Genomic DNA, 23,491 nt, shown 5'->3' on the forward strand with positions numbered 1-23,491 from the left:
TCCAGTATTTTTGCCATGAAAACCCCATGGACAGTACCAAAAGCCAAAAGATGTGATGCTGGAAGATGAGCACCTCAGGTCAGAAGGCATCCAATATGCTACTGGGGAAGAGCAGATGGCTAGTAGTAGTAGCGCCAGAAAGAATGAAGTGACTGGGCCAAAGCTGAAAGGACGCTCAGCCGTGGATGTATCTGGTGGTGAAAGGAAAGTCCGATGCTGTAAAGATTTTTTTCTCCATAGGAACCTGGAATGTAAGATCCATGAATCAAGGCAAGCTGGACGTGGTCAAACAAGAGATGACAAGACTGAACATCGACATCTTAGGAATCAGCGAACTAAAATGGACAGGAATGGGTGAATTTAATTCAGATGACCATCAGGTATGCTACTGTGGGCAAGAATCCCTCAGAAGAAATGGAGGCCGGTGTGTGGTGTAGTTGGTTCACATGGTGTGGTGGGATGGAGGGTTTGTTGTCACTGTGTGTTGGGGGGAGAGAGCACGGGGGGAGGCTCAGCTAATTTCAATGTACACATGTTGTACTTTGACAATAAAGGTTTATTATTATTAGTAGTAGTAGTAGCCTTCATAGTCAATAAAAGAGTAGGAAAAGCAATACTGGGATACAATCCCCAAAATGACAGAATGATCTCAGTTCGAATCCAAGGCAAACCATTCAATATCACAGTAGTCCAAGTCTATGCCCCAACCACCAGTGCTGAAGAGGATGAAATTGACTGGTTCTATGAAGCCTTACAGCACCTTATAGAACTAACACCAAAAAATGATGTCCTTTTCATCATGGGGGATTGGAATGCTAAAGTAGGAAGCCAAAAGATAACCGGAATAACAGGCAAGTTTGGCCTTGGAGTACAAAATGAAGCAGGGCACAGGCTGATACAATTTTGTCAAGAGAATACGATGGTCATAGCAAACACTCTTTCCCAACAACCCAAGAGACAGCTCTACACATGGACATCACCAGAGTCAACACAGAAATCAGATTGACTATGTGCTCTGCAGCCAAAGATGGAGAAGCTCTATACAGTCAGTGAAAACAAGACCAGGAGATGACTGTGGCTCAGACCATGAGCTTCTCGTTGCAAAGTTTAGGCTTAAACTGAAGAAAGTAGGGAAAAGCACTAGGCCACTCAGGTATGAACTAAGTCATATCCCTGATGAATATACAGTAGAGGTGACAAATAGATTTAAGGAATTAGATCTGATAGATGGAGGTTCGCAACATTGTATAAGAGGTAGCAACTAAAACCATCCCAAAGAAAAAGAAATGCGAGAAAGCAAAGTGGCTGTCAGAGGAAGCTTTGCAAATAGCTGAGGAAAGGAGGGAAGCGAAAGGCAAGGGAGAAAAAGAAAGACGCACCCAATTGAATGCAGAATTCTAGAGAATAGCTAGAAGAGTTAAGAATGATGTCAATGCTGCAAACATTGACATGTTTTTGCACTGACAATATAAGAGGCAGCCTTTTGCTTTAACTGTTGGGTTTTGAATCACTAAAATATAGGAGAAATGCAACCTGGATGTTTTGACAAGATAAGGGAGCCGCTTCAGAAGGGAAGTGAAACTTCATGTGTTGAATTAGTTGGTAAATGTGATTCATGACATGTAAATAAGGGAGGGAAATTCTGTATGATGTGGGGATCAAGGGGAGGAGAATTCAGATTCTGGCATCCATCCATGAGTGCCAATGCTTCGTTTCATTATTATAGACTTTTTAGATAAAACAATGCCTGAATGTTGTTTGAACTGGACTGACAGGGATTTTAATTATGTTTTTAATTTTTAACTTTAATTTTTAACTTATTTTAATTTTAATTTTAATTTATTCTACAGGGCCATTAATTTAATTTTTCTTTTAACTTCTGTATTATTGTATGTTATTGTTGTTAGCCGCCCTGAGTCCTTCGGGAGATAGGGTGGCATATAAATCCCAATAATAAATAAATTAATCGGAACCATGACAAATGCCTTCTTAAATGATCAGTAAATAGAAATAGAAGAAAACAATAGAATAGGGAGGACCAGAGATCTTTTCATCTTTTTGGTCCTTTATCTTGGGCATGATAAAGGACCAAAATGGCAGGGACCTAACAAAGGCAGAAGAGATTAAGAAGAGGTGGAAAAAATACACAGCTCGTTCTTATACAAGAACAAGCTTAATGTCCCTGATAACCACGATGAGGAGGTCACTGACCTCGAGCCAGATATCCTAGAATGTGAAGTGAAGTGAAGTGGGCCTTAGGAAAGCTGAGCAACAACAAAGCTAGTGGAGGTGACAGTATTCCAGCTGAGCTATTCAAAATCTTAAAAGACGATGCAATGAAAGTGCTACACCTCAATTTGCCAGCAAATTTGGAAAACTCAACAGTGGCCACAGGATTGGAAAAGGTCAGTTTACATTCCAATTCCAAAGAAAGGCAGTGCCAAAGAATGTTCTAGCTATCACACCATTGCACTCATTTCACATGCTAGTAAAGTTATGCTTAAAATCCTACAAGCTAGACTCCAGCAGTATGTGGATCGAGAACTAACAGAAGTACAGGCAGGATTTCGAAGAGGCAGAGGAACTAGAGATCAAATTGCCAACATACACTGGATCATGGAGAAAGCTAGGGAATTCCAGAAAACATCTACTTCTGCTTCATTGACTATGCTAAAGCCTTTGATTGTGTGGATCACAACAAACTGTGGCAAGTTCTTAAAGAGATGGGAGTACCAGACCATCTTATTTGTCTCTTGAGAAACCTATATGTGGGCCAAGAAGCAACAGTGAGAACTGGACACAGAACCACTGATTGGTTCAAAATTGGGATAGGAGTTTGGCAAGGCAGTATACTGTCGCCCTGCCTGTTTAACTTATATGCAGAGCACATCATGAGAAAGGCAGGGCTAGATGAATCAAAAGTTGGAATTAAGATTGCCGGGAGAAATATCAACAACCTAAGATATGCAGATGATAATGGCAGAAAGTGAAGAGGAACTAAAGAGCCTCTTGTTGCGGGTGAAGAAGGAGAGTGCAAAAGTTGGGTTGAAATTTAATATTAAGAAAACCAAGATCATGGCTTCCAGCCCTCTCAATTCCTGGCAAATAGATGGGGAAGAAATGGAGGTAGTGACAGATTTTATTTTCCTGGGCTCCAAGATCACCGCAGATGGGGACTGCAGCCAAAAAATTAAAAGACGCTTGCTCCTGGGGAGGAAAGCCATGGCAAACCTAGACAGCACACTAAAAAGCAGAGACATCACTCTGCCAACTAAAGTGCATATAATCAAAGCTATGGTCTTCCCAGTTGCAATGTATGGCAGTGAAAGTTGGACCATAAGAAAGGCTGAGCACCAAAAAATTGAGGCCTTTGAACTATGGTGCTGCAGAAGACTCCCGCGAGTCCCTTGGACTGCAAGGCGATCAAGCTGGTCAGTCCTAGAGGAATCAACCCTGACTGCTCTTTAGAAGGCCAGATCCTGAAGTTGAAACTCAAATACTTTGGCCACCTAATGAGAAGGAAGGACTCACTGGAGAAGAGCCTAGTGCTGGGAAAGGTTGAGGGCAATAGAAGAAGGGGACAACAGAGAATGAGGTGGCTGGATGGAGTCACTGAAGCAGTAGGGATGAGCCTAAATGGACTCCAGAAGATGGTAGAGGACAGGAAGGCCTGGAGGAACGTTGTCCATGGGGTCGCGATGGGTCGGACACGACTTCGCAACTAACAACAACAATGGTGGGAAAGAAATGACTCTACCTGGAAGCATGTCAGCAGCAACGCATCTGTTACACTTATAAAGAAAACATGGATTCAATAGTCTTTGGTTTTAATCTGGTATTAAAATGTAGATATGCTCTTGGACTATTGATTTTCAACCCCTTGTTCTAACTCCATTTTTCATCTAGGTAATTAACTTATTTAATAGTGTAAAAACTCCCATTTGTGTTTCTGAAGTTCTTGTCTTCAGATTTACAGACCAAATAGAAGAATACTATTTGTTATAATAGTTGTTTTTCCACTATCAAAGTAAAGATATAAGAATTTTCTTATTTGAACAACTGTGGAGTCCTTGGTACTCTCTGACCTTTGTGGTTTCCTTGCAGATGTTCATTACCAAATTTGGTAACCTCATCATATTTAAACAAGTATTTTCCCAGCTTTCAATCCTGTTGACACATTATGAATTGCTATGCAGATGTGCCTTTCTGTATCTCAACTACATGCTTCCCTGTCTCCCATTCATGCCTGAGAAGTTTGCTAGGTTACAGCTCTAAATGGTGCAACAGTCTAATTAATATTATTTGTTTGTTCTTTGGAAATATCTAGGGACCTCTTCAACAGGTACTGTTTACAAAAATGTAAAAAAGGATGAAGCAGACTAAAGCAATAGTGAAATAGAAAGGACCTGCAATGCATAGCATTGACCCTAATGGACCACAAAGAAGAATTCAATAATGAATAGATTCCTCTCTTATAATACTTAGAAGTCACTTGGATATAAATAGAATGTCTATGGAGATTCTCAATCGTCCAGGTCACGGTTGTCCCCAAAGTGTTTTTTCAAAAGGCAACCGGACTTTGGTTTTTCTTTGAAAACGTTTCGCTTGTCATCCAGGAAGCTTCTTCAGTTCAGCTCAACACCTGTGGGACAATATAAATAGAAGTGAATGGTAAGGTTCGCCTAACAAATTGAGCTATGTGGCAGAAAACTCGAAAACTGGGTAATCGCTAATCTGGATAAAGCATACACATTTATTACATATGCATGGATGGGTAAATGTGTACCATGGTCCGATGACAGCGAAGGGAAAAAAAATTGAAAAAGAATTTGCATTCCTTATCAGGTCCTTATCATGCAAACCAAGAGCTGGTCTATTCTGCCTAGTGTTTTATTCCAGAAGCCTCGTATTGGAACCTAGCAACCAAGATGGAGCACAGGAAGTCAACAAGAATCCCGCTGGCTCAAGGCTCAATTCAGGCTCCGAAAAACCGGCGAGATCAGCTGTTGTCAGAGCAACCAGAGAGGGAGGAGTCGGCCGATTCACGGAGAAAGAGGAGGAGCTCTCTACAACAAAGCCCAGTCTTTCAGATTCCAGTGGGCGGGGTTTTAGCGAAGCGGAAGTCAAAGAACTCTCGCTCCGGAAGTATTTGGAAGTGTTTATGGCTCGCCGGTCGAGGTTATTTGAAGTTTTTTTTAGACGGTTCCGTTTGCCATGTTCCTGACGGTGGTCAATTGTGAGTTGACTGGGAGTCCCCTTTGGGGGGGAAGTTTCGTGTGGTGCGGGTGCAACGGTACCGAGCCTCCCTTGGTACGAACCCATTGCCCGGTTCCCCTGGGACACGGCTCAGGAACCCGAGGTTACGTCTTGGATTAAGCCTCTTAAGACGCTTCTCGTTAAGGCTGACGGGGAAGCAGCAACGGGTCCACGCTCCCCTTAGCGCTGGCGGGGTGGCTGCAGGGCGAAGGTCCCGTTTCTAAGCTTTCTGTCTGCCTGGTTCCTGAAGGGTCGGCCGCTTAGTGATTGCGGTCCTACATTGTGGTTACACTAACCCAGGAAGTAGGCAACCTCGGCTCTTTTATGACTCATGGACTTCAACTCCCAGAATTCCTGAGTCAGCGTAGCTGACTCAGGAATTCTGGGAGTTGAAGTCCATTGAGTCATAAAAGAGCCGAGGTTGCCTATCCCCTGCACTAACCTATCCCATCATTTGGGAATCGAGTAGAGATTTTTATATACGTTAGTCGTCCTTTCTGCACAGAATGTAGGCTAAACGGAGGTTGCTTTCTGCTGCATTCCTGAGATAAGAATTGTTAAGGTTTACCCCTGAAGTAGGGAGAAGACTGAAAAAGTGGAGAAAAGCCAATGAACATAACAGGGATTTCAGGGAGGGAAAGGGTGCTTTTGGAAAATGTGGGCGACTTCTACAGAATCCGTTTGCATCTGTTTGATATAGCTACGGCTTTCCCTAGCATCAAAGGGCTGCCCTGTGCAACTGCACCACACACAGTCTTGGGAAAAGACGTTGTTGATATAACTGCAACATTTATTTTTTATTTTTATTTTAATTCCATTTATATCCCGCCCTTCTCCGAAGACTCAGGGCAAATTTCCTCCATATGAATAGCACAGAGGTGCTGCATTTTCCCATTAAAAGCGATGCCTCTGATTTAATTTTATGATCTGAAAAGCTATGAATAGCACAGAGGTGCTGCATTTTCCCATTAAAAGCAATGCCTCTGATTTAATTTTATGATCTGAAAAGCTAATGAACTATGGTTTAATGATACACAAATTATATTCTTAAAAATATGAGAAATTGACTGTTGAGCAAAGTTACATAGGGAGGGAGAAGTTGTAGCTGTCATGATGTTACAGAGCTACAGCTGCCAGCAGCTTTAGTTAAGTATACAGGACCTTGGAATGTTAAGAACTGTTACTAGGCAGCGTACAAAAAACAGTGCTAAAAGCAAAATGTGATAATGGTAATGATAACAGAAAACATAACTATTAATAATCATGGACTTACATTTATTGCAAGTCACTAGATGGGAATCCTACTCATTCCTCATCCAAATGTCTGAGGAAAAAACCAAGTCTTCACTGCCTTTCTAAAGGCTTGCAAGGTTTGAGCCAGCTGTAAGTTGGGGAAGATTGTTTCAGAAGGCAAGTGCCACCGCAAAAAAAAGTATGCCTTCTGGGTCTCATAAAATGACCTTTTTTTTCAGAGGAGGGACCTAAGGCATTGCCCTTCTGCTGAAGTGTACGGCACAGGTAGAGGACTTGCAAATATTCTGTTTTGAAATCTGTTCAGAAATTATTGATAGCATCCAGCAGTCAAAATACTTGACTTGAAAGGACAAAAAAATGTATATACAATATATTTATATAGTGACATTGCTACTCACCAAGAATAGATAGCATACTACCTAAGTAAATAAACTATATCTTGTCTGGAATCTTTAAATTTGCATTAGAAAAGTACCGGTATGTTAAAAATATGGTGAGTCATGAGGGTTTTTTTGAATATTATTTAAATGCTTTTAAATGCTGCTCATTTTTCTTCCACAGCTGGATTTTCAATGTGCTGTATGCCTTTGAAAACAGCCTGGAAACTTTAGTTAATTCAAAATAGACTGCTCACTAGGCTAGATTGCTCACTGAGATAGTTGGTACAAACATGTCAGTTCTTCACCATCTAGACTGGCTGCCAGCTCATTTTCAGATCCAATTAAAAATATTGGTTTTGATCTTTAAAGTCGTAAACAGCTTAATACTAGGTTACCTGGATGTGAGTACTTTCTATATGTAATGAGACCCTTCTCTCACCAAGCCTTCTCACCAAAGGAAATGAGGTGGGTCTCTACAGAGGAGAAGAGACTTTTCTGTGGTGGTACCCCTTTTATGAAATCCCCTCTATTGAGAGGCTTGACTAACACCCATATTGGTTGCATGTTAGTGCCAAGTAGAGATATTTTTGTTCTCCCAGGTCTTCTAATTAATTTCCATTCTTAGTTTTTGAGTGACTGCTATGCTGCTGCCTAGCTAATAGGTTTTTAAAATTTTATATGTTATTTGATTTTTATCATATTGTATGCTTTCAGTCAGATTATATTTTAGTTCATTTAATTGTAAATTGCTCATAGGTTAGGTTATTAGTTGGTTTAACAAAATAAAATATATGTTAGAAATAATTTGTATATTGGTAAATAAATTAAAATTAAAACATTTTAATATTTTTTCTTTTTTATTCTGTAATGCCAGTGGCCAAGAAAGCCAAATCAAAGTAAGTAAACATTTTAATTGCATTTACTACTCTAAAACTGTACAGTTCAGATAACTGCTGCTATTAATGGCAGTTGGGTTCTTTCTGTAATGGATTGCCATTTGTATCAAAAATAATTGTTAAGAAATCATATGAGATTATTTGAAAAAGAGCTGTTCATTTAAGTAAATATTAAGAGAACACAGCTTTTCCTTTAATCTCTCAGATTGATGTAGTGGTGGAAGAAGCAGAAATTTAGGAGACAAAACCAGCATGCTTAGTTATGTCAGTTATGCATTTTAATTCTTCCATATTTAAGAGCTAATGTAGTATCATATAGAATGTGGCCAATTCAGTTCTTTAGAGAATTGCTTTCTTGATTCCAGTATGGGTGGTTATAATAATTTATTAAATCTATATGCCACACAACACTTTGTAGCACCCAATGATGGATAATGAAACTGTATGTACCTCACACTGTTTTCCCAGTAGCTCTTTATGGGTATTGGTGGGGCGGAGGGTTGGTAAGACATACAGGGCTACAACAGAAAAAAAAGATAGCTAATAAAGGCTTGCTTTTGGGACTTCTCATTGCAAGTAATTGTCTTATTTAAAAAAATCTTAATCTAAAAATATTATGGAAAATAGAGAAATTCTAAATTAAATATGTTAATAGGCAATCATGCATGCACCACAAAGACAAAAATAAAATAAAAAGGTGTTCTTGATGTTATTATTCTAGGTATATACTTGTGAGAATGGTCAGTGAAGCAGGAACAGGTTGTGCTTTTAATGTAAAAAGACTCCGACTTGAAGACAAGCTGGTAATGCTAAGATATGATCGCACTGGTAAGAAATTGAAGAGTGTTTTATAACATAGTATCCAAATGGTCTGAGTAGGAATATTCAAGGTATTGAAATCTTAAAAATCTCCCAAACAGTATGAAAAAATATCAGACTTTGGTACATACTACAGTAATAGATAAAATTGAGGCCTGTTAATGTAATGCATTTGTTGTTAAATAGAAGCACTGGTCAAGGTTGAGCTAAAAAGTAAAGTTTGAAAAAGGTAAAGGTCGATTCTGGTCAGGTGCTGGCAGTAATCTTCTAAGATACAAATAATTTTGCAAAGATACTGAGACACAGAAAGTTTTAAGGAGGGTTTTCTCAGTTGGAAAGAAAGTTATAAAGTATTCTGCCATAAATACTTGAAACTGAATGTTAGCATCAGAGCTTGTGGTTCTTTGGGTTGTACAATGTAATTGCAGCAACACGATGGCCTACATCGTCTTTGTAGCTATCTTGTATTCTACACATGTGAGGAGGTTTCCCCAGTACTGTCTGTTGTACTCAACATTTCTTAAAAGAGGTGGTTCTCTTAAGTAGCATCCCCTCCGTAAGGTGTGTGATTCAGCAAATCCAGTACAAATGCCTACAGAAACAATTTTAGAGCTTATATTGATATGCTGTTTCAGCCCTTCAAGCTAGAATAAGAAAGCAAAACTGAATGCTAATAGAATTTTATTGTAAGAATCTTGCAAGTCTGCATGTGCTTCCCATCCTCCCTCTTTATCTACAAGAGAACTAGGAAGGGTCAAGCCTGAGATGCTTTCTCAAATTGCAATTCTGTCTAGGATTCAAATTTCTTTAGCCTGTCCAATATCTTGGTTGCAGTTCTTCCTCCTGTTCCTCAAGATTACTCTTACAACCCATTACAGCTATTTGAATTCCTGCTTGCTTTCTCTACAAATATTTGTACTGTGTGCCTACATCCCTGAGGGAAGTTTATGTCCCATTTCTAATTTAAGGACCATATTTTCTCAGCAGAGATTTATTCCTAAACATTGTGATTATACTTCAGTAAAGCTGCAATCCAATTTAGATCTGTTTAAAATGAGCAGCAGATGATACTGATCAGTTCCTAAATAAATTGTAGAGTCCTTCCCAGAACTCTTGATCTAGTTGATCAAATGATCCAAGCAAGAAACAATATCTGATGTAAACTAGAAGGAACTGTATATACTTTGCTTTAGGTGAAGAATTATTTTAGAAGTTATAGAAGTTTAGAAGTTATATATCACTGATATAAATTAGATTAGAACTGTAAGAAAAATTATTCAGGGAAAATGTACAATTAATGATCTCAATATTTTTAAATTTTGGTGTTAAACCGTTGAAACCTATAAAGAATTTCATATACATTGATATTCTTTCTATTTGTTCCTTACCATTTAGGTTTCAAACCATAACGCTTTAAGTAAAATAAGTAAAGTTTTCTTTATTTATTTTGTAGTATTTGTAATGCACTCTAGGTGGCCTACAACATATTTGTTGTACATCATATTCATTTCCTTCCTCATGTGATGAAAGACATACAATTGAACCAATCATTGATTTAGTTGTATTTATGTAAACATGTAAGTTGGCATAATTTTAGGGATTTTCTTTTCGTCTTTTCATAGTCAAACAGAAAGTCCTTTTCAAAGAGCAAAAAAAGATCTGTTCTGTGTAACTGATGCTTGGCTAAGAAGATTTGTGAAGATGTATACGAGGAAATACGAAGTTGGCAATGCTGAAAAGAAAATGAACTGAGATAGTCAAAGCCAATTGTAAATAAAAACATCATGGAAAATTACTGATATTTATCAATTATTTTGTTTTCACACTTGTGAATTAAAATTCTGAATCCTTTGTGTATGTTTCATTTCAACACGTGACGAAACCACCTACAAGAGGCTTCTTCAGTCTTTTGCACTGAAATTCTATAGATTCCAGCAAATTGTAGACACGATAGTTCAAACACATCTGGGAGAAACAGATTTAGGGAAGCTTATATTCTCCTGAGAAACATTCATTCCATGTAGCTACAAAACTGAACAGTGGAATAATTTGCCTAGTTTGGTTGGCGGTCTCAGACATACGGGCAGGCAGATGGACTTATACTGCTTTTTAAGGAATTTTATTTAGCAGTTACAGTTGACTGGTGGTGTTATACTTTTATTAGATTTCTGTACCGCTGCAAAGATACTTTGTTGTACCCCCCCCTCAAAAAAGACCATATCCCATAAACATCCATAGCACAAACTGAAACAATCAGCAAAACAAAAAGTTTTTAAAAATTCATATCATGGTTTCATCTCAAATACAATAAGTGCTTCAGGAGAGTTCTGTGAAATCCCTCATCCCATGCATTTCAAGATGCTGGTCATTCCTTTTAAAGTATCACAAAGCTTAGGAGAACCCAGGTGTCTAACAGAATATTTAAATTCTATTCAAATATCCCAAAAGTGCTTTTTCAGGAGGCAACTGGAGTTTGTTTTTCTTTGAAGACGTTTCGCTTCTCATCCAAGAAGCTTCAGCTCTGGTTGGATGGTGGGGGATCCGGTCAGAGCACCATCCAGTCAGAACTGAAGAAGCTTCTTGGACGAGAAGTGAAAGGCCTTCAAAGAAAAACTCTAGTTGCCTCCTGAAAAAGCACCTTTGGGACAACCGTGACCTGGATGACTTGAGAATCTCCATAGATATTCATCAAATAGAATCTACACATCCAAAATATGCCTGCAGAATGAGGTGTAGGAGGGCACTTACATGCATTTTCTGGAGAAACTGCTTTCTTGTGGAATGGACTCCAACCAGAATTAACACATTCACCTTGTTCTTGATATTTAGGGAGTTTATAAAATTTGGCTTTTCCAAAGAGTACTTGGAATTGAGGGGTATGCAGTGGTTTTACTTGCGATTGTGGGAACAGATGAAGATTAATCCTATTGTGATTGCTGGCTGTATCAGTTTGAATGTTGTAAAGTAATTATGTTTGTAGTGTATTATTGCATATATGCTGTGAACTGCTTAGAGCGAGTGAAGCAGTATAGAAGCATTTTAAACAAACATAAATGAACGCCTTTTGGCACATATATTCAGGAAAGTAGAGGGATCATGACAAAGATTTTTCAAATTCCATAGTTTTTTAAAAAATTAACTTCTACAATTATGTCTGGAAGTTGAGAGTCATGGCAACTGGATTACCACAAAAGTGAAGCTTACCTTTTCGTGTATGCTTTGCCTAGGTATAAATATTAAACAGTTCTTTCCGCTTTGATCATCCTGTTTCTCAGTGCAAACAAAGACTTTCCAAATTGTGTAAAAAATTTATTCTCGGAGTAGGATTAAAATTTTAAAACATACATTAATAAAAGGGTCCTTGCTTAAGTGACCAAGACCTGGAAATAATCTTACTGTATCAGCTGAAATGCTGTATCCTAAACTGGAATTGCAGTGTGTGACACCATGTACACCTCATTCAGGATAAGGCTAAGCAAAAACATGCAATTTATACAATTTTCATTTTGGCATCCGTGTAGTTGGCATTTGTTTAAACGTTTGAGCAGAGAAATATCCAATGTTTTACCCAGATTAAAATAGGTTTTGTGGCAGATCCTTTCTGTAAGGGAAGGAAGTCTGTGTCCCAGTTGTTTCAGTGCTAATGGATGCTATGAAGTTACTTCTCCTCAGCATTTCATGTAGTGATAGATTGGGGTAGTGAGCCAGGTAGAATGCTAGTGCTCCAACAAAACTGTCACCAGCTCCCTAGAGAAAGTAAAAGGGGGAAAATGAAATACTGCAAGTGGTAAATAGAAAATACTGTAAACAATGTACTTTAAAAATTACTCATGAAAATGTATGCATTGAATTCTCAAGTCTTAAATGCATAGATGAATGTGGATGAAATGGACATAACCGATAAGACTTGTTTAAAGATGACTCAACTTTTGCTATCTGTGGTTCCCAATTGATGCAGCCATACAAGGGCGGAGGATGTTTCTCCATCCCTAATTTAGAAAGGCTTTCATTCTATGTTTTGGAAATTACTTCCTTCATTGGCAAAACAATACCTAGAAAAGTATTTATTGGGTTGTTTATGGCTTGAAAATGATTTAGAAGAAGTGTTTTAGATCTTATTCAAGTGAAACCCACTTCTGCCTCTCATATGGGGGGGGGGAAGGGCAGTTTAAGAAAGCAATGAAATTTAACATGAAATTTAAAGGAATTGTTCCAAATATTGTTTCAAGTAAAAGTTGGATTGTTTAATAGCATCTGCTAGAAAGGGGTTGTCATAAAAATTAAAAGGGAGGCAGAAACAGGACAAAATGCTCTAACTTTTATATAAGCATTGAAAATTGTATATTTTGTGTGCAGAAGCTATTTGCCTCTCAAAAGTTGGAAAAGAAAGGCGCACATAGGAAATGTTAAATGTAATGAAGTTATTGTAGCCTGTTTTTAGGAAGTATTTTACTTACCCAAACAAGACTGGGATATTCCTTTGCATGCACAGTTGAGCCACAGACTTCTACAGTTAATAGAAGCCTCATCCATCTATGGCTATTAGAATTTTACATTTCCCCAAAATATCAGCAACACTCAGAATTATGTTTCCTTTTCAGAGAATTTATACTTCCATTTTCTTGAAAAGTTCAGGTCTGATTCATGGTATTCTATATCCTTCATGCAGCTAAAACCTAGGTTTTGGTGAGGCTTAAATATTTAAATCCTTCTCTCATATCAGAAAAAGCTGTATTTGTTGGCTTGATTTGTATATAATACACGATTTCTTCATTACTTCCTCAGAATGTAATGAGGAAGAAAACATACAGGATGATTCTAGATCAAAGTTTTGCAGTTCAATCACTGCAATGGCAGGTTCAGATCAATGGTAGATTGCAAGATTTTAGAAAATTAGAAAATATGGTGGAATTACAATAAAACTCTGAAATGGCCACTATGTCCCATGTTCTTAAATTTTGAAGTTTCCATTCTTTTTTTTAATTCTCTTTTTAATTTTTATATAATGGGACAGCCAAGAAAAAGTTTCTACAAGTTTTGTTTCAACTTGTTTCATTCCTCAGCCAAATTCACACCAGAGTCAAATATATATCTACCGGTAGTTTTATTTCAACCCTGACATTGTGCTTCTCATTTTCCTTTGGATGGAGTTGTTAAGCTTTATTCAAGTTAGTGCCCTCCAGTTATTTGGGGCTATAATTTCCAGTGAACTTAGTTACTATAGTCCCATACATGTGGAACATGTTCAGGGGTAGGCAACCTTGGCTCTTTTATGACTCGTGGACTTCAACTCCCAGAATTCCTGAGCCAGCTATGCTGGCTCAGGAATTCTGGGAGTTGAAGTCCACGAGTCATAAAAGAGCCAAGGTTGCCTACCCCTGCCCTATATTTATGCTTTCTACTCTTCTATTTAACTATCAGCCTTTTTTAAACCTCTGGATTGTTTTTTAGGTAGTCCTTGACTTACGACCACAATTGAGCCCAATATTTCCATTGCTAAACAAGACAGTTAAGTGAGTTTTGTCCCATTTTACAATCTTTCTTGGCACAGTTGATAAGTGAATCATTGCAGTTGTTAGTAACACGGTTGTTAAGTGAATCTGGCTTCCCCATTGACTTTGCTTGTCAGAAGATTGCAAAAAAAAATCCCACTACAATGATGAATGTGTTTATACAATTTTTTTCCAGTTGTGTTCAATTCTTGAAGAGTTTCTGAGTAAGTCTCTAGTTTTCTTGGCAAAGATTTTTAGAAGTGATTTAAGCATCAGAAGTGGTTACTTAATTATTAATTTAGAAGAAAGAATTTATAATAGGAAAGTAAATTTTATAATATTTTAAGAGCTATCTTAGCAATGCCTGAGAAGTTATAAAAATATCCAAATACTGGTAGATAAACAGAAAATCCTCTATGATTATTACAATTTCTGCAACTATAAAATGGCAACTGCTTCCAGATATGACACGCATTTAGACAGGAAAGCTCTGCACAGGATCTACACTTAAGATAATTTTGCATGTGAAACGCTAACGTGATGGTAATTTTCCAAAAAGCTATGTAGTAGGGAAATGACAAAGCACAATGAGCACAAGACACAGGCCTCATCACTGCTGATGGCAAAGCAGCAGAAAAATCTGGTTTTGAGATAATGTTTTCCATGAGTAAAGCAAATGACAAGATATAATGCCTATAAATCTGAGCCTGATTTGAAAACCCCAGCTGACTTTTGGCAGGTCATTAATATTGCAAAAATACATAGGCTAGTATCACATTTATATTACCTTGAATCTTTTGGAAAAAAGATTGCAAAAGTACCGTAATGAGTCTCCCCCCCCCCCAAAAAAAAAAAAAGATTTATCTTCTCAAGTGTTGGTCTGCAAAATTTACAATTCCAAGTTAGTATGATCAATTGTCAGAAATGCTGGAAAGCGAAGTACAACAACTTCTGTGGGCAATAATTGGGAAAGATAGCTAAATGATACACAGCAATACAGACAGGAAAGGATTGTGCAGACCTATCAAGCAGATAGTTCGAAACTGGGAAGAAGAAACAGCATTGGTAAGCAAATGGTCCATTGAATGTGGTTAGAGAATTTAAAAAGGACTTTTTCACAAGCAAACAACTCCCAAGAAGCTGGGAAAAAAGATTCTACTATTTTACATTCTTACCCAGCTGGATGTTATGAAGAAAGCTCTTGGGCTGAAAAGACTGCTGTTTTGAATCGTTAAAAATCCATAGCTAAGCAATCACATATGTAACCCTTGGTGTCTTCAGTAAGGATTATTTAATTCAAAAATAACAACTGTGTTGTTAGAGAAGTATATCCATGCAATACTTTGCATCAGTGCTCAGGAATCTAGATCCATTTCCTGGCTGATTTCCTGATAGGTCATTTGCACATGATTAAATAGTACTTAGTGTTAGCCTCATACATTCCTAAAAGATGAAGCCAGATAAAGTGTCTGCTGTATAAATGATTTTTTTCCCTACTTGAAAATATCTTACTGCACAAAACCATTCAAGATCAAAAGCTAGGAAACTTTGGAAAGTTGTCTAGTTTGTGGTTTACTTTATAAAAAAAACCAGCAGTATAAATCTCTCCTTTGACATATAGCTCAAAAAGGTCTGCAACTTGTTAATTCTTGTCATCTCCGTAATATATATTTTTGAAGTCCATTGAGTCAGTCACCAGTCAGATAGGCAATAGACCGATTTCTGGACAGACTTGAAAATAGGTAGAGTAATAAAATGAGTATGCCATGCAAACTGCTAGTTGTCAACATCCAGAATAACACGCCCCGGTGATTTTTAAAGGGTTACCACAACACTTCTCTTGCAGCAATTTTAAGGGTCATGCATCAAAGCATAGACTTATAGTTTCCTAGCTCTGGCAGAATTATTTTGTGCTCCATGATGTTTTGCATGTAGCATCAAATTGAATGTGGAATGTTTTATTATATTAAGAAAAATGAAATGTACAGGGCTTTGAAAGGTAGCATAGAAACAGAATAAATAGATTAAATAAATAAGTAGATCAGTTATCATCTGCTATGGAAAATAATTCTGCTAACACAGAGCGAAGAACACTGCTATTATTCATAAAATACCATCTGTGGGCCTGATGTTGTGCAAACTGTTGTACGTCATTTCCCAACTATCAGAACTGTGATTGGAACTAAGAAATAGTATTTCAATTATGTAGATATTTGCTATTTCCAATTGGGCAATGTTTAACAAGAATTTCTAAACATGATGGGCTGATTTTCATGAATTTTGCTTTATGTACTTTGGAAAAAACAAAAGATGCAGCTTTTTAATTTAAATGTAATTTTGCAAGGGAAGTCCTTTACTTTTAACTGTCTGAAACTTTAATGATTGTAAGTTTAATTTTCATTTCAAGAGACAAATGATATTTATCTCATAACCAATGTATTCTTGACTGTCATTTGAACTCTGCTGCCTTAAAAACAAAGGGAGTAGTACATTTAATCTAGAAGGCAGGTTCCATGGGGAAAAAATGAAATTTTGCTTGTGGGCTTTACCAATTAGATAGATTTGATGTTATTGAAATGGCTAGTTTATATTATTTTGTAAAAGTAAAAAGTTGAGGTTTGAAGTTGATACTTTATTGCACCAAAGAAAGTCGGAAGTCAATGCCTTTTTTCCCTTTTTTTTCTCCCTTACCTCACTTTGTATTTTGATTGTATCGTATATTATAAACTAATAAAACTTTTTTTTTAAAATAGAAGGCACGTTCCGATGGCTGTTGTGGTGAAGCTATTGATACAGATATTGGTATCTAATCAAACCAATGACAAACCAAAATATCTTGTGGTACCAAATTTTCTAATCAATTAAGAATTTTATTTAGTATTCTGTATTACAAGGGAGACTACAACTGTACAATTTTTATAACGTTTTATAACATTCACCATTTGTTTCATTTATTTCGATAATATTCTTCATTCTAAATTATGATGTGCCAAGAAGGAAGTCCTTTTCAGCAGTGTTTTTAATTACACCACAGATTTACCCAGAACATTCTTGTAGCTCTGTTTAAATTTTCAATAAACTTTATGAGTTGCCTTCTTAAAAAAAAACCTGTAGTCATACAAGAAGTTCATGTTTTCATCAAGTACCCAATACAATAACAGCATCTTTCACTTGCCCTAGGCAATTTGAAATTCATTCAATATATAACCAATTGGGGATTTCCTGATAGGTGGCAAATACATTTAATAATAAATAAAAATAAATAATTTTTAGCCATTGTCCTCTCATACGATCATATCTAGGAAGGGGAGGGGACAGCAAATCTGTTTTCTCCCTCCCAATAAAAAATAATTGCTCTACTAATGTTGATGCTCAACATGATTTGGACTCCTGAATAATTAATATTCTAAATATGCATAACAGGTTCTCTCCAATCACCCCTACCCCGACTGCATGGAACATGAGCAAAAAAATTGTCAGGAATGTAGGTGTACTAAGTAAGCATGGATGTAAAAGTAAAATCCTTATGTTACTCTGCAATCAGGTGCCCTGAATAATTTGGTAACAAGCCTGGCTACGATGTTACTCATCTCTCATTCTAAATCATTTAAGAATATTAAATTGTATCTGTTCTAAAGCAGATCTCGGGAAAACTCTTAAGAGAAACTCACTAAAATTATTATTTTTTTGCTATCTCCTTTCATCATTAGTCATTTAATGATCCAACCATTTCTCTGCTGATTTTGTGTTCTAAGGTATTCCAACAAAATATTAAAAGCAGATTTAATATTCCCAGCAAAAAAATCTTTTTATTATAAGATTTTTTTGACATGGTTGGAGTTCTTTTATATTTTAATTTGGTAGCCTTCTAGTAAAATATTATAGTTTTTTGGTGGGGGGAAGGGATCTCTTAATTTTTTTTAGAGTGACACTGTGAATAAATTACTTCTTTTTTATTATTACTATTGGATTCTGTATCTCTTATGATCTTCGGATTTCCATTATATTTTTTCTTATCCTTTCAATGAATTCCACAGCTAGACACTTTATTCCTCAGATCAATAACTAGCAAATAATACATTTTGTGAAATGGCCTAAATTGTCACAAATTTAGTTTTGGTTTTGGTTTTCCGTGGACCTGCGGGAGATGAAGCGCCGGAGGAGGGGCCTAGAGAGCATTTGGAGGTCCAGTCGGTCCGAATCTGACAGAACACAGTTAAGATCTTTTTCTAGATCTTACCTTGTGGCAATGGAGGCAACGAAGCGTGCTCACTTCGCCACCCTCATTGCGTCCGCAGATAACCGCCTGGCCGCCCTGTTTAGGGTGACCCGTTTCCTTTTAAATCAGGGGACGGGGGAGGACCCCTTGCGGGGACGGGCCAAGGAGTTTAGTCAGCATCTGCTGGATAAAATCGCTCATTCGGGCTGGTTTGGACTCTGACTGGGCAGTATCTGTTGAGGGGGAAGTGACGGGTTTGGCTGATAATATCTGGGAGGAGTTTGATCCTGTGACTCCGGATGAAGTGGACAGGATCATGGGGAGATTAAGTGCTGCCACGTGTTTGTTGAACCCGTGTCCCTCCTGGCTGGTTTATGCGGCTCGGGAGGTTATATGAGGCTGGCTCCTGGCAGTTATTAATGCTTCCTTGAGTAAGGGGTGCTTCCCTGCCGCCTTGAAGGAGGCAGTGGTGAGGCCCCTCCTCAAGAAACCTGCCTTGGATCCAGCTATTCTAAATAACTTTCGTCCTGTCTCCAACCTTCGCTTTCTTGCGAAGGTTGTTGAGAGCGTGGTGGCACGGCAGCTCCCTTTGGTCCTGGAGGAAACTGAGTATCTGGATCCGTACCAATCGGGTTTCAGGCCCGGGTACAGCACCGAGACAGCATTGGTCGCGCTGGTGGATGATCTCTGGCAGGCCCGGGATAGGGGTTGTTCCTCTGTCCTGGTCCTATTAGATCTCTCTGCGGCTTTTGATACCATTGACCATGGTATCTTGGTGCGATGTCTTGGGGGGTTGGGAGTGGGAGGCACCGTTTTACGGTGGTTCTCCTCCTACCTCTTGGGCCGTTTGCAGACGGTGTTGGCCGGAGGGCAGAGGTCAAACCCGAGGCCCCTTAGTTGTGGGGTGCCCCAGGGGTCAGTCCTCTCTCCCCTCCTGTTCAACATCTATATGAAGCCACTGGGCGAGATCATCCGTGGTTTCGGGGTGAGGTATCATCAATATGCTGATGATACCCAGCTTTTCATCTCCACCCCAAATCAACCCAGTGATGCCCTCGACATGATGTCCCACTGCCTGGAAGCGGTACGAATCTGGATGGGGAAGAACAGGCTCCAGCTCAACCCGGCCAAGACTGAGTGGCTTTACGTACTGGCATCTCGTTTAGTCCAAGAGGTTCCATCTTTGGTTATGGGAGGAGAGGTGTTACCTCCCGTTGATAGGGCGCGCAACTTAGGCGTCCTCCTGGATACACGACTCAGTTTTGAAGAGCATATAGGAGTTGTGGCCAGGAGGGCATTTGCCCAGGTTCGCCTGGTGTGCCAGTTGCGCCCCTATCTGGACCGAGATGCTCTATGTACGGTCACTCATGCACTCGTTACCTCCAGTATAGATTACTGCAATGCTCTCTACATGGGGCTGTCCTTGAAGACCACCCGGAGGCTCCAGTTGGTGCAGAATGTGGCCGCGTGGGTTGTGATGGGAGCATCCCGATACTCCCATATTACACCCCTCCTGCGTGAGCTGCATTGGTTACCGGTTGCCCTCCGGATGAGATTTAAGGTGCTGGTTCTTACCTTTAAAGCCCTACATGGCTTAGGCCCGGGATATTTGCAGGACCGTCTGCTGCCAGGAACGACTTCCCATCACCCGGTGCGCTCACACAGAGAGGGCCTCCTCAGGGTGCTGTTGGCCAGACAATGTCGGCTGGTGACCCCCAGGGGGAGGGCCTTCTCTGTGGGAGCGCCTGCCCTGTGGAATGAACTTCCCCTTGAGCTCCGGATGGCCCCGGACCTCCGGTCCTTTCGTCACGGCCTTAAAACATTTCTTTTCCATCAGGCTGACCTGGACTGAGAATAGGGATTTTTAAAAATGTTTTTAATATTTTATCTTTGGGGCTTTAGTTTAATTTTTTTTAACATTTGTATTATTGTCTTTTATTGTTGTTAGCCACCCTGAGTCCTTCGGGAGATAGGGCAGCATATATAAGTCCCAAAAATAAATAAATAAATAAATAAATAAATAAATAAATAAATAAATAAATAAATAAATAAATAAATAAAAGTTGTTTTTTTAAGTTCCAAGCACACCCATTCATTTTCCTTTTAAGTTACGGGAACAGTGAAATAGTTGTTTGAAATTATTTCACTTAAGATACAACTATAAATTTCTAACAGGTTATATGGAACTTTGTCAGTCAGACACATTTGTAAAGAAATTTAAAGTTTTGATTTTGCGAGTAAAGGGGCTTTCCTATGTTTGAATCAATTATTTCATCTGAGCAGAAGAAAAAGAAATTGGTCAAATTTCCCCACATGTAACAAACTATTTTACTATTTTTGGACATGTTTAGTAGGAATTCCATTTTAAACTAGTAAAAAAGGTATATTTAAAATGAGGAAAGTAAATAATACAAACATTAGTCTTCAGCTGTAAGGTTTGGAAGCAACCAGATCACATTAAAAATCTGCTATTCTGCTTAGCACGCCACATCGGCAGATTGGAAGGAAATCATACTGGAAATTGTCTAATAGAAGTTAGCAAAAATATTGTAAATCACCTGGCAGTGCCATTCAGTTTGTATCTGCCAGTCTAAAACCTGAAATATTTAAGACAGCCAGAGGGCAGCAGATTGCCAATTATTTATTATTGTGTTTTGATTGCACAGGTGAGGTGAATTTTCCATCTCAGGCATCTGAAGTTTTATAAACATTTAAAATTACAAAGAGGCAACCTTTGAATTCTAGGCCTTTGGGGTTTTCCCATTTCTAGCTACTGCTCATTTTTATATTTAATTTGAAAATAACAAATTCATAAGATGATAATTGATATTAAGTAAATTATCAAGCATGTAAGTTAAGCAAGGGAGGCAAGACTTTGCTATTACTTGTTTGCCTGCAAGTATTCAAATCCTGGACCTATGCCTTAACATTCCATTATCTTCAGGGCCCCAAGCTTTGGTCCATAACACAAATACTCTTCTCTAAGGATTAAATGAGCATCATTAGTCATTAAAGGTGGCAAAGAAAGTAGTCAGACAGAGCTCCTACACACCTAATTAGCAAATGCTTCTTTACAATCTTTTTTTTACTCCACAATGAAACAGCAGATGTCTATTAGGACTTAGATTGTCAGTTACATTAAGCAGAATATACGTTTAAAAGTCCAACAGAAGTGCCTGCTGTTCCGAGAAGTTACACCCACAGCCTATTAGCCCTTTTCCTATTTCTACCATGCAATGATAAGCTCTACTGATTCATTAATGAGCAGAGGGCACTCTCTATATTCCTATGAACATTTTCTATTATAGCATTTACCACCGGGATTTCTGATTCTGAAAACCATGTTTTGTGTTAGGCCCAGAGCTATATTATGAACGCAAGGCTTCTTTTAAACTCAGAGGGAGAAAATGACTAGACACTGATTTTCATCAACGTCTTGATTTATGACACTGCTCACAATTCACATGTTTCCAACAGCTGGATCATCATTAAATTACGCATTCCCATCTGGAAGAAAAGTAGGAAAGCTGCAGGCCCTCTCCCCTCCCCTGAACACAAGGAATAGAAAGGGATTTAATTAGGTAACTGGATGATTTGGAAATAAGATCAGACCTTGACCTGGGTGGTCCTTTGCTTCTCCCGCTGCCTTATGTTAAGACCACAAGCTGTACATGTAGGGACCTGTTTACATTTGCTCAATTTGCTTAAATTACATTTCCATTCATTATCAAAAAGCCATTTCAACTGAGAGGGAAAAGGTCTTTATTAAAAAAAAATCATATGGTTATGTCTAGAACTAGTCAGGACAAGACCATGGGATCCAGCATTATAAGGTTACGTATCTGGCTGTGCACTGATGAATCAAAGAGGAACCTTCATTATGTGGAAGTGATATTTCAGGGGTCAAAATTCCTATGTGCCGCTCAATGCCTCATTTTTTTCTTTCTGGAAATGGGGGAGAATAATACTTTTTTATCTCAGTAAGTAGCCAGATGCTTCAAAGCTTATAAAATGCTTCTCAATCAGCAAATGCATAGAACAAGGGAGTCAGCAAATGGAAGCAGATGAAGTATTTTTCCACTCATTATTAAACAATCTGTTAGTTCTGGTAATAGAAATCCTACAGTATACTGCAAATACATTTAAGCACATCACTCATTAGCCTTTCAGGCTATTCTTACGTTAAAGTAGCAGAAGCACACATAGGCTCAAGCATGTTTGATGCTAAGCTTTATTAACGATTTCAACAATATTTTAAGGTGTTTTATTGTTAATATCATTATTGCATCAACTCAATTTGTTATCAATAATATGGTATCCTGTCCCTGTGACTTAAAATGGAGAAGCCAAGCCAGAATGGTAGTCATTTGGTGATCTGGATAGGATAAAGAACTATTCTGGGACAAATACTGAGTAAGCATCTTTTCATGCCAAAGCAGTTCAAACTTGGCAAAGTATCGTTATAGACAAGCAAAGATTCTCAAAATGGTCTTAAAAGGTTGAGAAGGAACATTGGCAGAACTCCAAAAGTCTGATGGTATCCAGTTGTGTCTGGAGTTGCAGGGCAACTTTCCCTAAAAATAAAAAAAGGTTGGAAACAAGCAGGGTTGGCGGAGAAATCTGACTCCACCCATGTTTATTTTCTGAGAAGCACTTTTATGTTGTTTTCTCCGAGCAAGGTGCTGTAGCAGCACTAGTGACTATACCTATACATCAATTCTGTGGAATGTTTAATCACAAATCATTGATTAGGATAAGACTCTTAGGAAAGTTCGCTTTCATAAAACTATTCAAAGCACTTCTTGGAGGAAAGCCCTCTAAATTTATCTTAGCAAATGAACAAATCCTTGTTTCTTTCACAGGGGCAACAATGTTACCAGGAAAGGCCCCCAGCTGTCTGTATCAGGATCAGAAGTTAGGGTGACCTATTCTCTGTCTAGAATAAAAGCAAGACAAGTCAGAGAGAATGATTTCAGCTCATGCTACATTCACAGCCAAGTTGAACTTTAGCAAATAATAAATGCAGTGTTAAAAAAAATAACAGTTGCTGATTGGAGCAGCTGGTGGTTTATTTTATTCTGTACGGCTCTTTGTATTTCCAAAATTCATTGGATTGCATATTTGAGGCAAGAAAGCAGAAGGCTTAAGTCACAGGGTTATTTTGGCTACCGGATA

The 23,491-nt window shown here is 38.3% G+C and overlaps 2 protein-coding genes across 5 annotated transcripts in view; one reads left to right on the forward strand and one right to left on the reverse strand.

The window, feature by feature from the left end:
- The first annotated feature begins 335 nt into the window (after positions 1–335).
- MRPL33 (mitochondrial ribosomal protein L33) lies at positions 336–10,456 on the forward strand. 3 transcript variants are annotated; one of them, XM_081334466.1, is made up of 5 exons: positions 336–380; positions 6,729–6,774; positions 7,765–7,786; positions 8,508–8,614; positions 10,228–10,456. In XM_081334466.1, the coding sequence occupies exons 1-5, from the start codon at positions 351–353 to the stop codon at positions 10,275–10,277; spliced, it is 255 nt and encodes an 84-aa protein (XP_081190592.1). In that variant the 5' UTR covers positions 336–350; the 3' UTR covers positions 10,278–10,456. The 3 variants fall into 3 exon arrangements, 1 of the variants encoding a protein (XP_081190592.1); XR_014027307.1 differs by lacking the exon at positions 336–380 and adding an exon at positions 5,199–5,236; XR_014027306.1 differs by lacking the exons at positions 336–380; positions 6,729–6,774 and adding an exon at positions 5,136–5,236.
- A 1,233-nt stretch (positions 10,457–11,689) lies between these two features.
- RBKS (ribokinase) overlaps positions 11,690–23,491 on the reverse strand; it is a 65,556-nt gene continuing 53,754 nt past the window's right edge. For both annotated transcript variants that reach the window (XM_081314265.1, XM_081314264.1), the window contains one exon: positions 11,690–12,352. In XM_081314265.1, coding sequence (XP_081170391.1) covers positions 12,179–12,352 — 174 coding nt within the window. In that variant the 3' untranslated portion in view covers positions 11,690–12,178. The remainder of the gene's footprint in view (positions 12,353–23,491) is intronic.

This window comes from Vipera berus, assembly GCF_964194415.1.
Source record: "Vipera berus genome assembly, chromosome: 1".
NCBI classification, from domain to species: domain Eukaryota; kingdom Metazoa; phylum Chordata; class Lepidosauria; order Squamata; family Viperidae; genus Vipera; species Vipera berus.